General features: G+C 39.0%; 1 protein-coding gene across 1 annotated transcript in view; it reads right to left on the bottom strand.

Moving 5' to 3' along the window:
- The window catches only part of CORIN (corin, serine peptidase), a 125,819-nt gene that overhangs the window by 47,931 nt on the left and 61,276 nt on the right, over window positions 1–16,612 (bottom strand). Inside the window, 3 exon segments of the mRNA XM_039551288.1 lie at window positions 616–723; window positions 5,301–5,414; window positions 15,317–15,498. Of these exon segments, the coding sequence (XP_039407222.1) occupies window positions 616–723; window positions 5,301–5,414; window positions 15,317–15,498 (404 nt within the window).

Here is a 16,612-nt window from a genome sequence, read left to right as displayed (position 1 = left end):
TCTCAGGTGTAGTAACAAGACCAAAAGTTAGTAAAATTAAGACTTTCTAAGTTTTCCAATATTTACATGTTTACATTATTCTTTTTTACTGGCAAAACTTCATTGTTTCTCCTATGGAAGTCAAGCGTAGGTAGACACATGGGTAGATAAGTATCATGAGTCAGAACATGCAAAGCTGATTGACAACAGAATTTGAAAGAAACAGAATTTGATAATCAAAACATACAACTTCACTACGAATCTCATGTAAAAACAGTTCAGCTATAAAACAGTTGGCACCACCAGTGTGTACCCTCTCATAGTTTGCTTTACTCTCAGTTAAATTCAGTCAACCTAGCAAGGCAGCAGCCATAACATCCTTTGGAATTAGTTTAAAGCAAATTGAAAATAGGAGTATTTCTTATAAATACCAAACCCTTCAAGATTTGGATTGACCCAGAACTTTCCTTTAAACCTTTTCAAACTGCATATAGAATCTGTGAGCTATTTCCACTTTGTTCAAATAGAGTAACAGCAGGGTATATTACTCTTTCAGTAGTTTAAGGGAAGAGATTACTGGCTTAGGCAATCCTGATATCTTAAAAGACTTTAGAAAACCACATAACTTTCATTTACCACAATTTTGTTCATCACTAAGGTCTCCACAGTCATCGTATCCATCACAAACAAAGGTATAATTGAGGCACTTTCCCGTGTCGCAACGAAATACATCATTACTGCAGTCTACAAAACAAATGTATGCAAAATGTTAAAGTTACATTGGAACATTCATATAAACTGTGAACACTGGAATGTGCTGACTACACACAAAATTAGCTAAAGATACCTTACAGCATACAGGTCTGCATTAATACTGGTGGGTACCAGTTTATGAGAATCTAATCTGGAAGAATATGAAAAATCAAAAACCGTTTTTAGAAATTTTTACTCTCTCCCTACCAGCTGGTTTTTGATCAATACCATAAGGAGATAGTGCTCTGGTTGCACATAGGGACCTAAATGTTTAATTAACTTACACACATAAAGTTCTCAAGAAAGATTGTAGGCTTCACCATTGTAGATTACTAGGACAATCCTCAGCACCTGATGTGGCTATTAAATGGAGTTAAAGATTCTAACAGCAAAATCAAGATCCCTAGACCCTGCTTTTGAGCCTGCCTTTGATCTTACAATGGTTTCAAATGAGCTTTATGCTTAACACAGTTTGGAGCTCAGATTTGGCCTTCTCATCAAGGAATTCTTATCACTGTCAGCCCTAAGTGGGTTTAACCATTTTTTCATGACGGGAGGCATCAGTAGAATCTGCCAGATATTCCCTGAGAATAACCATAATACTTGAATAATATCAGGTTCAATAAAAACATGGAATCTATGTTGTAGTTAAGTGGGTTGAAGAGAAATTAGGGTTTGTGGTGTCTGGTCCCCATCAGTAATAACTTTTGATTTCAAGCACACAATTAGGAAGTGGGTAAGTTTCACTGCCTTCTTCTAGGCTTTTCCTTGACCTCTAGCTTTTCAGGGGGAATACCAAGATAGAGAACAGCTGGGTGGACAATCCTTCCTTCCTGTTGAAGCTATGCCATTGGAACCAAGGAAGTCCTTTGCGCTCATTTTTACTGGCATATGTGGGCATTCTAAATGAGTTCTTCCCTGGAAAACAGAAAGAGAGCTCAAAAGGCAGGGATTAGAACAAAAGTGCCTCCTTTCTTCTGAGATGATCAACAACTGAAAAACAGAATCATGCTACCACTTCCTTCACTCCTCTTGGCATGTGATTCCTGTGTTCATGATTGCACAGTGGTTCCACTTTGAAAGCAGGGTGTCCTTCTAAGGATATTACACACTGAAAGGTGCAGAACTCTTCTAGAAGGTGCTGTGGGGTTTCTACCCCTTCAGATCAATGTCAACCAAGTGTTTCACCTCCTATGTGAAAAAAAACTCCGGAACTTGAACATGAGTCACTTCCTCCCCTTCCCCCACAGAAGTATTAATGCTTTCTACAAGTTTCATATTATCTTAGATAGTCCAAACTGAATATATAGCATAGTGTGAAGGAAATGCTTCAGGATATGAAGTAAAATAATACAGCTGAGCCATGAGCTATGTACTCAATAGTTACTTTGGCTTCAAAAAGAACTATTATTCCTAAAACAGGGAATAACAAATGAAAATGAAATGAAAACATTTAAGTTCTTGCTTTCTGTAAGCAGACTGATACCCAGCTGAGAGTAAATTCTAGACATTTCTTGTTTTGAATGTGAAGTCATCTGGCAACCTTTAATTTTACTGGTCAATTTGTAACTCTGACAGTTTCTATGCTTCTTCCACTGCTCCTCCTGCAAATGAAACAAAACTGTCTTTTTCTATGTTATTTCCTCTGGATTAATTTACTGTTTCATTTCCATTCATACCCATTTACATTAATACTGCTGAAGCTGCTGCAGTGCCCTTTAGGGTAGACAATTCATAGGCCCACATAGACAGGGTAAACAAAAAGTATACAAACTTCCTTGCAGGGAAATAAGATTCACTTGATGAAAATCTAACAGCCTTAATATACATTTTCTTCAAGATATTAGCAATAATGTATAGTATAGGGTAGTTGGTTACTCTGTTAAGTAAGATGGGCACTTGGCAGCTGCCACTTGTAAAAGGCTCAACTTAAATTTTATAAATGATGGAAAAATCCCCATTTTCATAAAATTAAATACAAATTCCTATTCTATACTCCACTAAACACAAATGAAGCCTGGTGAATCTTTTACATTCAACAACTTGACCCTAAGATAAGCTTGGTTGGTTAAAGCATGGTGCTGATAAAGCCAAGGTGGCAGGTTTGATCCCTGTAAGGGTCCAGAAGGATCTGCTGCATGTGGGTCTGGACAAACCCCCAAAACATCCTACTCTCTAAATTGGAGAGAGATGGATTTCATGGGTGGACTGTTTGGTGGATAAGGAATTGGTTGGACGATCGCATCCCAAGGGTCAACAGCTCAGGACCCCAAAGGACATCACTGACCAGTGCTGTCCCTCAGGGCTCTGTACTGGAACCAGTGTTATTTAACATCTTTATTAATAACATAGATGAAGGGATCGAGTGCACCCTCAGCAAAATTGCAGATGAGATGGGGAGATGGTGTGGAGGTCAAGCTGAGTGGTGTGGTTGCCATACCTGAAGGACAGGATGCCATACAGACGGACCTGGACAAGCTCAAGTGGGCACCTGGGAATCTCGTGGTCTAACAAGACCAAGTACAAGGTGCTGCACCTGGGTCAGGGCAAGCCCTGGTATCAACACAGGCTGGGGAATGAATGGATTTAAAGCAGCCCTGCCAAGAAAAACTTGGGGGAACCAGTAGATGAACAGCTGGACATGACTCAGCAATGTGCACTTGCAGCCCAGAAAGCCAATTGTATCCTGGACTGCATTAGAAGCAGCATGGCCAGAAGGCTGAGGAAGGTGATTCTGTCCCTCTGCTCTGCTCTTGTGAAAGCCCACCTGCAGTGCTGCATCCAGCTCTAAGTCCCACAGCACAGGAAAATCTTGGACCTGTTGGAAGAGGTCCAGACGAGGCTACAAAAATGATCATAAGGATGGAACAGCTCTCTTTTGAGGAAAGGCTGAGAGAGTTGGGGTTGTTTCTCCTGGAGAAAGAGTGGCCTTTCAGCACTTTAAGGGAGTTTATAAGAAAGATGGGGACAGACTTTTTAGCTGGAGCTGTTGTTATAGGACAATAATTTTAAAAGAGGGTACATTTAGATTAGACATAAGGAATAAATTTTTTACAATGAGGATGGTGAAACACTGGACAGGTTACCCAGAGAAATGGTAGACGTTCCATTCCTGGAAATATTCAAGGTCAGGTTGGATGGGACTCTGAGCAACCTATCCTATAATTTAATGAGGTGACTTAAGACTTTGAGAGGGGCAAGGACTGCAAGAAACACAGCATTTTTTATCAGACAAGCTGTCAGGCAAATAGGTCTTCCTTCAGTTTTGCTCTTTCTGCTATGCAATTCAAGAAAGCCTTATTTGACCTCCACACCCTCTCCTTAGCTCTTACCAATCATCCTAATGAAAGACATCCTCTGCATGTAAACCCTGTATCATTAAACAGACAGGCGTCCTTTCAAAGGTAATCTCACCTCATGAAACTTATGTTTGTTTTTTCAAGACACACAATATATTTATTCACATTCTCCACATTTTATTCCTAATTTATTCTTTTCCCATTTCTAATGGAACTTGAGAACCATAGTCTCATAGGCATTTTTAAATTTTTGAGCTCACTTTAAATCTAAAGCTAGCGCTGACAGGAAAAATTGGAAAATAAAAACATACAATACTTTTTACATAAACAGACATTATCTCAATCTCCATTAAATGAATTGTAGGCTATCAAAGGAAAAGCAAGCTCTAACCTCATTCATATTGAGACCAGGAGGAAATTGCTGTCCTCATTTATTCCTTGGAGTATCCCAGATAAAATCTAACAACAACTTCCTTAAAAGCAGCTTTGTGAGCCTTGGAATGCCCAGGCTCTTAAATCACTAGTAAGAACAAATCTTTTGAGTTGAGTGTAAACTGCACAGTCTGACATTTTTCAAAGTCTGAATGAGAAATCCTGTTTTGTGGCATAATGTCCTGCCATAGCCCCTATTTTTTCCACATTTTCCTTTGTTCTTTTTCTTTTCCCCTTCTCATTGTTATCTTACAGTACATTTGCCCAGCTTTTCTAAAGGTGTTTGTAGTCCAAGGTGTTTTGTTAACACAGAAAAACACATAGGAGCTCTAAAGATATGCACTACCACAGACAAATAAATAAAAAATGAGGCTATCACATATGTACATTATACTGCAGCACATACTGGGATTAATTTAAATAAATCACATCCAGGATTGAGACCAAGACAATTTTCAAACAGATGGTCTTGCATCTACTCTAAAATCAATGCCAAGAACCAGGATAAAACTACAACAGTATTCAGCTGATTATCAGAAGTGCTCCTTTCTGACACACACTATTGACCTATTAAAAAAAACCAAAAAACCAAATACTTCTAATTTCCACATAGCTCCTTGCAGAATATCTGCCTCAAGGCATAAAATTTGACATATCAAAAGCACATGCTGTGGCCTGAGTGAGCAAAGCTACACATAGTCCACAGCAACTTACAGAGTCCAAATGTCAATATATGCAAACACTATGCAAAGCTCCTATTCTTCCTGCTTCGGTTTCCAGGTTTCCCTGATTGGATTCAGTACTTCAGCAGAACGCTTCAAGGTTTAAGAAACTTACTACAATGGACCTCATCACTCCAATCATCACAGTCGTTGTAGCCATTACACTGCAGTTTCCCTGGGATGCAGATCCCACTGGCACACAAGAAACTCTCCTCTCCTCCACACAGTGCTGCAAGAGAGAAAAAGGACAGAATAAGGAGAAAAATTGTTAGCATCAACATCGCCAAGTTAATGTTACTGGAGTCTTACACATGTTAAACTGATATTTAAGATTCCCCGCAGGTATTGAAACATATTTCCAATTTGGAAAACATCAAGATAGCTCTCAGGGGAACATCACTGAATGCAAGAAGGTCGAGAGGAAAACCTGAAAGAAAAAAATCTCCATTTTTGAGATAGAACAAAGCCATTTAAAACCTCTAGCAGTGAAAGACCCATTTCAAAAGACCTCAACAGGCAGTCATGAAAAGACTATTACACCCGTTAAATCTGCCCCTGGGACTAAGGAAGGAGCCTGTAATATGCCAACAAAAAAATATAATAATTTCTGCTTAAGACTGGCTTTATTGTATATCCCTTTGGTATTCTTCACAATTTGCCAAACCAATAGGTATACAGTGGATGCTGTGAGGTACCGCTTAGCATCGGCCATGCTCAATGCTTTTCAAAAATGACAAATAGCTCCAGCTTGCATTGGCTGCAAGTTCAACTATTTATCTAGATTTTTAATTTTATTTGTGGTCCTAGAATAGCAGTCTTTTCTATCACACTATGGAAATGGATATACACACAAACACACACAGTTTCAGCACCCTCATTATTAGTTTTAAATTTTTTCAGCAGGAGATTATTTTTTTCAACATATTTACATTCTTTTCTCATCCTCAAATATTATTTTATCATCCCCAAGTAACAGGGAAATCTTAAACTTTCTTAACTGAAACACACGCTCTTTATGGAAAATTTGGTTGTAATAAAAACTTGGGAATAATTTCAAAATCTTTTCTATTACACTCCCAGGTGTAATGTCCACTTGGACAGCAAATAATTTTGATTTTGCAATACATACATCATTTTCTAGTTGGGAACATGGTTATTGCAGTGAAAGCTGCTTATGCAATGTATTTTAAAGGAGGTCTCTAATTTTGCAGAAAGGTGCCCAAAATACTAAGAGACTTTAAACCAAAAAATTTTAAACTAGTTTGTGCCATTTAATGTTTGTGACTCTTCATCAGAAACAAGGGTGAAACCACCAGCATCATCCTTTTGCACACCCTTATGATGTGCTCCTCAGTAGGTTCCCTCACACAGTGTGATTGGACACATTTCCTAATCTCTAACTGAAGAGTTACAGCCTCACCTGTATTCCACCAGTTTCAGAAGCATATTACAAACTGCAAAATACAATAGTCTTAAGACAAACATGAGATTAGATAACATTCACAGTCTCATTTTACAGGGGGAAAAATGAGGCAATGAGATATTAAAGTGAAAGTTATAAGAAATAATGAATAATAACTTCAATTGACCAATCTAAGACACAAAAACCAGCATGTCATTGGGTTGGGTTTTTTTTTGGAGGGTAAAGACTAATGTTACTTTATATGTTCAAAGAATAGCTCTTGTTGCCTTTACTTGTAGCTGCAAATGTCTCAGTTGCAAATAAACTCCAGCTATACAAATGAAGAGCCCAGTTAGCTGGAAGTGTTCAAAGAACAGTAGAGAAAGTTTTTATTCAACCACCTTGTTCAACATGGTCATTGCAACAGTGACAGGGCAAGAATCTCATTCCATATGATAACGTCACACTTTATTATGGGCCAATCTTTTTATTTCTCCAGTTCCCTCACCTATATACTGCACTTCCCAATTGCTGCAGTCACTAAGCTCTACAGGCCCCCCTAGAAACAACAGACTTCCTTGGTATGGAAGTACTAGTTCCCTGGAGACCAGTGTTTATCCCACAGATGATCATGTCAGGTAAAAATAGAATATGATAGCATAATCAAAATTTTGTAGTTCATCATACAAGAAAGGCTCTTAGATCTTGGAAAGGCAACTTTAACTGATTGGCAATCTTACATTCTTATAACTTGGCTTTTACACAGTTTCCTTCATGTTTAAAAAGGAAGACAGCATAAACAGCTCAAAAGGAACTGTCTTGATTTTCTTTGATGGAGATCTCCATCAGTAAAGAGCTTCACTGGTACTAAGATAGCAAGAGTAATGGACTCCTATCCTTTGTGTTAATATGCCAGCTTGGCCTGGGAGAACAAAAGTTAACAGCAGGAATATCTGAATATTTTTCTTACAGATCAGAAGAGCAAAGATTCTGGCATCCCATATTCATTTCTGGGCTGTGAACAAAAGTGTGTTGAAGCACTTGTAAGTCATCCTGACTCTGCCTCCTTAATACAAATTTATCTGCTTAATACATCTACATCTGCTACTACCCCAAACCACTTCTTCATTTCTTCATACCTAAAGGGAGCATTTTCCTGTTTATCTTGTATGTTATACAAAAAAACAAGAGGAAGAGTGAAATTAGTTTTCTTTATCTCAGTTTTAGCATCCAGCAGCAATCAGAAGGAATTTTTAGAAACTTTAATCTCACCTCTTGCAGTCTTCTAATAGGTAATGACTGCATATGTTTGGCCCAGTCAGTGCAGTGCTCAGGGCAAGGAGAGCACACACACTGTGAACAGTACCTCCAATGAATGCAATTTCTGCTTTCTACCAAGCTTGTGCAAGAAGCTTTCAGTAGGATGACCATTCCATCATACCTCCAAAGGTCAGGTTTTAATGGAAATTATAAAAGCCTTATCTAATGCTGTAAAACAAACACTTCAGTTGAATGTTACATTTTGGTATTTGATCAGAAACCCAGTGGATTTAGTTACACAGCCATTCATAAGACTTTCTTGAACACGGGCTGCATACTCAGAAATGTGGGGACTATTTTAAAGAAAGCAGCAGCAAAAGAAGAAATAATGCCTGAAATAGATATTTGAAATAGGAAAAATATGGACCATTCCACTCAAAATCATTACAAATGGCAAAGGTGTTATTCTAAAGAACTATGCTGGGAAATGTTAATTACTGATACCTCTGTAAATAATTCACACATTTATTACTAAAATCATACGAATACACACACACCAAAACTCCTGAAGAATTAAAAATTCTATGTAAAATGAGCCAAATAAAACAGAAGCAATCCTTGCTGATAGAGAAACTTGCTTGTTTTAGTCCTTACCCAGAAAGGTTTATAATCTGGAATAGCTTCCAAAATCCCAGACTAAACAACACTGGCAGCAAAAAGTGCTTTATTTTATCTATCTGGTGTGCTATCAAAAGTGTCTTTGAGGAGGGAAGACCATTTATGTGTTGTTTTTCCAGCTAGATTACTGGAATGTCATCTATAGAAGATTATGTGGAAAGGTCCCTGGAAAGCTGCAGAGAGCACATACTGAAATAAACATATTATTTTACCATCCTCAAGATTGACACCTGGCTGCATTTCAAGGTATAGCAGCAGATAAGGCATTCTGTAACTGTGAAAATGACCATGAAAAGTGATGCCAATTTTTTTTCAAAGAGAAGAGGAGACCGCATTTACTGTCTAATGCTATGGAAGAACTAAGAGGTATTAAAACCAAAAGGGAGTGCTCTTCATGCAATGCACTGACAAGCTGTAACATTCTAGAACATGATACTGTGGATGCTAAAACATACATAGACCCATGTAACAAAGGGACACATTAATAGAATAAAAATCTATGGCAGGTCACAAATTACAGAAAAATCCTTGAATCTCAAACAGATGGAAAATGCAGTAGTATTTGGAAAAGTACTGCCACATAGTCTTGCCCTGTTCTCCTTTTCTGGGCATTTGATTTTGTCAGATTTTGGAGTCCGAATTATAAGACAGATGGACTTTTTCTCTTACCCAATATAGTCATAACAGCACAGTGGAACACAGAGGAATCCCTGTATTCTCTCACTTCCAAATTTTCATCACCTGCTCCCTACACCATGTATGTACCCTGCAATACAGTGTATGTATCTTGTTGCTGTCAATTCTAGAAAGTTTTGATACTATGACCACAACCACGGAATTAGAAAAGCTGGCGACTCCTTACCCCCAGGTAATTGTTCATTTCTCTATTTCCTTAGGATGCAAAACCCTGTGGGAGAAAGAGGACAAAAGACCTTTTTCTTTCATTCAAGTGATGCAGCCTAAAAAGGCCACATAAGAAACTTCAAGCTGGAAAAGAAACAGGCAAAAAACAGTAATACAAACAGAATAGGAAAATAAAAACCAGAGAACACAACAAAATATAATGCAGGATCAACAGAATTAAAGAGTGACTCGGTAGTCGAAATAGCTTTTTCAGCTGTGTTTCTTCACATGAAACACCACAACAATCCTGAATAACATTTTGTTTCCCTCAAAAAATTATTCCACTATTGCTGGTTTTTCAGCCCTTCAGCATCAATGTTACGCATACACAAATCATCTCTGTATCCATTTCACTGTATTAAGTAAATGCAAGGGCACACAAGAAAGATAGTGTCTTCCTGATTTTAAAAGCTTTTTCACAAAAAAATTGTCTACTGGATGAATATAATTACATTGCCTATAGAAAAATAAATACCTGTTGCAATCAGGTATTTGAATTCTCTACTCAAAGTTATTCTTCAAAGATAATTCTCTCAATTAATACCGGTGTGAATGAAGGGAGGGGTGGCTTAATTGCAGTCTTCCAATACAAGAAAGATGGAGAGGAACTTTTTACACGAGCATGTGGCTACATGCTAGGACAAGGGGAAGGGCTTCAAACTGAGAGAGAGTAGATTTAGATTAGATATTAGGAAGAAAATCTTTACTGTGAGGGTGGTGAGGCATGAGAGCAGGTTGTCCAGAGAAGCGGATGCCTCATCCCTGGAAGTGTTCAAGGTCAGATTGGATGGGTCCCTGAGTGACCTGGTCTAGTGGAAGGTGTGCCTGCCCATGCCAGGGGGGTTGGAATAAGATGATTTTTAAGGTCCCTTCCAACCCAAAATCTCATGGCGATGAAGTGCAATTCAGGCCACTTGTGCACCACTTTTTTAACAGAAAGAGACATTCATTCATAATGCCTCTTTAGCAGAAATACAAAAGTGAACAATGTCTGTCAATTCTATACATAAATTTACATAGTTTTGTTGTATAAACAGTAGAAGCATCATATTCACTGCTCCTTCTGAAAGCATTTTACAACTCAAATTAACAGGAGAATAACTTCAGGGCTCTTTCGAGAGCTCCATGTTGTTGAGGTGACTGAGCAAAAAATTGTGATGGCTGAGGGGCCAAGGAGCCCCGAAATAGCAGAGGCCTGCTGGTGGACCAATTGCGAGATTCAAGAACACCCCCTGACCTCATGGTGAGAAAGGAAAAGACTCTCCCATCAGGTTTTGTGGTGCCAGGCGGACTTGCTACGCTGCACACCCCCAGACCTTCCCCATTGGCTCCCATTCCCTAGTCCCGCCTGTGTACCGCCCCTGTGCCCTCAGACTATTGGTCCTGATGCTTGCCCTGCTCCCATACATAAACCCTGGACACTGTGTGTTCGCCATCTTCCGTCTCTGGTCTGCTTTGGCGGCAGGATGCGATAAACATCGTCCGTGGAAATGCCATACAGGAGAGCCCTCCTGACTCTTTGCCTCTGGTAATGCTGAGCAGTCCGGCTTGGGTGTGTGTGTGAGATCCGTGCCAACAGCCGCGCGGGTGAAAGGAGCAAGCTTGCTGGAGTGCTGTACCCACCGCAACGATCCCATAGCCAGGGATGTTTCAGGGAAACGCAGCTACCCCTTCACGAACCCACGCACAGTGCATTACCATGTTAATTTAAGTCAGATTATTGTGTTAGTTAACTTCTCATTCAAGCTACTGGGTTTTTTCCGCCATGGGTTTAACAGCAAAAGTTATGTTGGCTGGTCAAAGCAAATAAAATAACATAATAGACAGTGTCAGTTGAGAGAGAGAGTGAAAAACAGAGCTGAAATGTTTCTGTGAGTAGGGATATGAATAACAGCCCTCAGGAAGGTTTTTGTGATTTCTTCCCCCCAGAATGCATTATTGGTTTCATGTGAAATGAATGACTGATGATGCCTCGTGCTCACTCCTTTACGTGCTCACAACTCATTAGACCTGTGAAACTAGTTCAACTACCTACCTTAAATCTCAAAAGATAAATTCTTACAGCTACTTTTAGAGTAGCTGATTTTCTCATCTACTGAGTATTCACTTGTCAGTAGTGTAAACAAGTATCAATCTGAAGGACATTAGCCTTCAGACCTGCAGAGAATGACTGAGTGACTCAGTCATTTTGCATTCAGATGTTTTTACTATAATGGCACGACTTGGATTTTCCAGTACTATCAGTACATCTGTGTTCACAACAGGAACATATTTCATAATAGATTCCCCATAGTGATATTGTGCACTCAATTTGCAATGCTTGTGGAGATAACTTTTAGACAAAGAGATAAATATTAGCTACGACACATGAACCAGTATGTATCCACTAGATAATCTGTATTCTAAATGATAAACATTCTTCAGGAAAACTGGTAATTGTCCCCAGGATAAATGCTCTGAATTCTAACTGGAACATGACTCAAGGATATTTTCTCCAACTGGGCTTGGAAAGCCATATGACATTCAAGGATTTTTTGGAGGAGTGATAATCTTCAATTCAGAAAATGGGAAAGATACGGAGTTTTTAGCCACAATCAGACAAAAATAAACAAGAGAAATCAAGAGAAGGTTTTGTTTGGGATGGGGTGTCTGAGTGACACTGTACAAGTATCTCTGGAACAAACAGGTATAGCAGCCAGACCTTAATTTTGATAAACACAAGATATAACTAAAGATGCAAAAGAGAATTACAACATCACACAAAACAAATTATATGCAAGGCATATGTGGGCAGGGAAGGATTCACTGCATGTAATCTGGAGGCACCAATCCCCAAAAGAAACCACAAAGTTAAGAAATAAGCACTCATATGCCAAGTACATGCTCTTGAAATTTCCAGGAATTGAACCCTTAGAAGAGTGTGAAGAGCAGTTTGTGCTGAGCACTAGATAAAAAGGGATTAGAGCAGAGAATCAACCTCAGCTGTTTGATTCTACTGTGGTCAGAGAAGTAAATTCTTTCAAATATACAAACTGCAGAAATAAATATTCAAGAACAGCACAGTATATTTCTGTAGGAGAAGCAGCCTAGTGAACCCAAACTCTTACCTTTTTCAGTTGCAGAGGAATCACATTAGAACCGTTCTTTTAAATAAAAATAAAAACATTCTCCATAGTCATCAAATCCCAGAATCATAGAAGGGCTTGGTTTGGAAGGGACCTTAAAGATCATCTCATTCCAACCCCCTTGGCATGGGCAAGGACACCTTCCACTAGACCACGTTGCTCAGAGCCCCATGCAACCTGGCCCTGAACACTTCCAGGGATGGGGCATCCACAGCTTCTCTGGTCAACCTGTTCCAGTGCCTCAGCATCCTCACAGCAAAGATTTTCTTCCTAATATCTAATCTAAACCTACTCTCAGTTTGAAGCCTTTCCCCCTTGTCCTATCACTATGTGTTCTTGTAAATAGCCTGTCTCCATCTTTCTTGTAGGCTCCCTGCAGGTCCTGGAAGACAGCTCAATTGTAGTCTCTCATTCTGCATGAAAACCATTCACATCCAAGCGTTGTGCCCAATAGTTCACAACAAAAAATTTAATTTTAAAAACCCCTTTTGTTTTATACAACAGGATGTCAGAACTGACAATAAATAGCCTGGGTGCCCACAGTCTGCCAGGTAGGAGCAGCAGATCTCACAACTGGCTCTACATTTCTTCCCCTGGTGAGAAAAAGCAAGCTTCTACTGTGTACTTCTCTGTAATTCCTGCAGTTCACTACCAGATAAATACCAGTCCTGCCCTACAGATTATGGAACATTAATTAACCAGGCAGGCACTATTCTAAAAAGCTTCTTCTCTAGCAGTACTAAATACATTATTTTAGCCACGGGATGTTCTGAAACTTGAAAGTTTCGTAAGTGAGAAATCTCCTCTGTCTTAATTTAAGTTCAGCTATCTAGATTTGGTGGAGCTTTTGAACATTGTAATCAGCTATAATTTGTCAAAATTTAACAGGTATATTTATATTATGCCTTGTATTCAGTTTGTGTACCACAGAGGCCTGAAATCCAGGTCTTTAACATTCTGTTGCTTTTTCAAAATTATACCTCATTCTGTGATCATGCTCAGTTAATGATATGATAGTCACCCATTGTTCATGGCTAATTATTCTTACTATTCAACATATAAGCCTTTACCACACTTACGTATTTATTTATGCTACAGCTTCTTACCTTGATTATTTGAACCTGCCATGAAGACAAAATTAGGTACTCCTTATTTCTATTATGTTAACCCCTATGATACCAAAGGCATCAACAAACATATGGTTACAACAACCCTGTGAGTTAAAGGACACTTTTAGTCCCTTTTTACATGGGGAATTTGAGGCACGGAAAAAAAATATGCATTTTATAATTACTTGCTTACTGTTCCAATTTGGAGAGATCCATTAGACTAATTTTTTCAGCATACTTAGCATATATTATTATCATACAGTTAAGACACAGCTCCCAGAGGCTTTCACTACAGAAACTTGCACAAAATACCATAGGACTCAATAATAAACATTTGTGGACGTTGTTCAAATTTCCTGGAAATCATTCAACTTCAACAAGACACAATCTTTTGAATCTTTCCCTACCTCAGCCATTACAAAATTTCCCACAGATGAAGTTAGGTGTGGACAACAGCCTCCTTTACTTCATGACTCCTCAAAAATATGCCTTTAGAGCAGCACCTCTGAGGAGATGGAAATGCCTTGTTTTTAGAGACTGGCTGGAAAGCTGACTGGTGGAAAATGACCTGGGAATGCTGGTCAACAGCTGGCTGAACATGAGCCAGCTGTGCCCAGGTGACCAAGAAGGCCAATGGCATCCTGGCCTGTGTCAGCAATAGTGTGGCCAGCAGGGCCAGGGCCCTGTAGGCAGCAGGATTGTCCCCCTGTACTCGGGACTAGTGAGGCCACAGCTCAAATCCTGTGTTTAGTTTGGGCCCCTCAGTACAAGAAAGACACGGAGGTGCTAGAGTGTGTCCAGAGAAGGACAGCAGAGTGATAAGGGAGCTGGGGGTGTTTAGCCTGGAGAAAAAAAGGCTCAGGGGAGACCTGATCACTTTCTTCAACTGCCTGAAAAGAGGTTGTAAAAAGGTGGCAGTCAGTCTCTTCTCCCAAGTAATAAACAATATGACAGGAGGAAACAGCCTCAAGGAGCACCAGGGGAGGTTTAGATTTGATAGTAGGAAAAATTTCTTCATGGGAAGGCTGGTCAGTCATCAGAACAGGCTTCCAAGGTAAGTGGTGTAGTCACCATCCCTGAAGGTTTCTAAAACGTGTAGACATGATGCTTAGGGACAGGGTTTAGTGGTGGATTTGGCAGTGCTGAATTAACAGTTGGACTGGATGACCTTCAGTATCTTTTCCAAGCTAAATGATTCTATGACTTTACGTGTGGGTGTGTAAAGGCCATGCTTTTTGAGAAGTTTACCTCTTGATCAGTTTTGGGATCATTTTTACAGCAAGGAAAAAGGAGATAGGCTTGAAATTTGGCCTGTGTATCAGGTTCCTGTTCCAAATAACAAACCTGTATTTGCTAGAGCTAGCAAATAGAAAGTCAACAGGTCGTATTACTTTCCTCCAACCTTCTTTCCTTGAAACAGCTCAGAAATTTTGATGTAAAATAAAAAGGCTTTGAATCAACACAAGTCTGAAAAAAATCAGCCTAAATAATTAAAGCACTGCAAACTGTAATTACCATCACAGTAATAAGATGGAACATAATAACAGAACAAGAAATAATAGTTACAACCCAGAGCTTTTTCTACACAGGAAAAAAATACATTATTAAGTGAAAACTCATAATCACAGTGTAATGGTTAAGAATGGGAACATACACTGCTTTCCATTTCCTTGGTGTGGTGAGAAGCATATCCTTGTAGTGGTGTCATTCTCAGTTTTGTTTTGGAATTGAGAGCACTTCAAGAAGTCTGGCCAAGAAGCATTTACCATACCCAGGACTGGTTCACAGCCTTCTTTTGCTGCCTCACAAAATGTCCTGCAGGGCAAGAGTACTTGACTGAATAAAAGAGAGAACAAAATCAAAAATTATTATTATTACTTTAGTATGTTGTGAAAACTTTTTAAACAGAGCAAAAAGTAATAATAAGAGCTTTCAGCAAAGTTTGCATTCTATACAGCAGCACCCATACCCTTAGAGTGCTTAAATTTTCAATACAACTTTTGCAGTTTGTCTAAATTACTGCAGAATATCTTAGGCTTTAGCAAATTCAATTTTACTTTATTCATAACCACTCATAATGCCACAGAAAGCTCTTTTTCCTAGTACACCACATACATCTTTCTCTTTATGTCTGACTCTAGGTTGTACCTGTCCATCTCAAAACCATGGCTAGAATTCCATATTCAATCACAAGTAAGTGGCTTGAACTGAAGAAGTCTACAGTACCCAAAAATTGACTAACTTAGTGTTTCATTTTACAGTAACAGAGAATAACATGGTACTGTTAGCAACTGTATGACATGGCAGCGACCACAAGAAAGGAATAAAAAGCTGCTGGAGCTGTCTGACTACAGTGGTAACAAAGAGATTGGTGTAAAGCAAAATACTCACTTGCATAACTATTCTGAAGTCAGTATGGTTGCCTTTCTCTGCTTAGTATCTAAAAAGACACTGTGCTGCCAGTGTTGTTACTGAGTTCATTACAGTGGTGGAAAAAGTGGTTGGAGCCACTTTTTCAAAAAAGGTATCTTTAGAGATATATTCTCCAGGTAATGCTAAGGGCTTTTACACAATGCACTTCACATGCTGAAGTATTGAACTTGTCTTGGAAACAAGTCAAAGAATTTATCTCTAAAGTTGTCTCTTGCAGTTTCCTGGATGGCAGCTTACTTGTTGCCTGGAAAGAAGCATATATGTTCTAAAACAGCACTTTTCACCACCCGGTTTTTTTATTGTGATCTATTGAGAGACAGAAAATTTTTGCACCAAAGATCACCTATCTGGCTGTGTACAAAACCAAGAATGGTTCCACTGATGGACAGAAGAATTGCCACTTATTAGTTCTGCACATTGTACTGGCAAACTAAGTTAATCTGAATTGTAAAGGCTCTTCAGATAAACATGTGCTAAAAACCCTTCTGGTTTTTACAGAGACTGTTTGATATGGAGA

This window comes from Corvus cornix, chromosome 4, assembly GCF_000738735.6.
Source record: "Corvus cornix cornix isolate S_Up_H32 chromosome 4, ASM73873v5, whole genome shotgun sequence".
Lineage (NCBI taxonomy): Eukaryota > Metazoa > Chordata > Aves > Passeriformes > Corvidae > Corvus > Corvus cornix.
The sequence above is the reverse complement of the archived record's forward strand: the minus strand, read 5'-3'. Positions and strand labels throughout refer to the sequence as shown.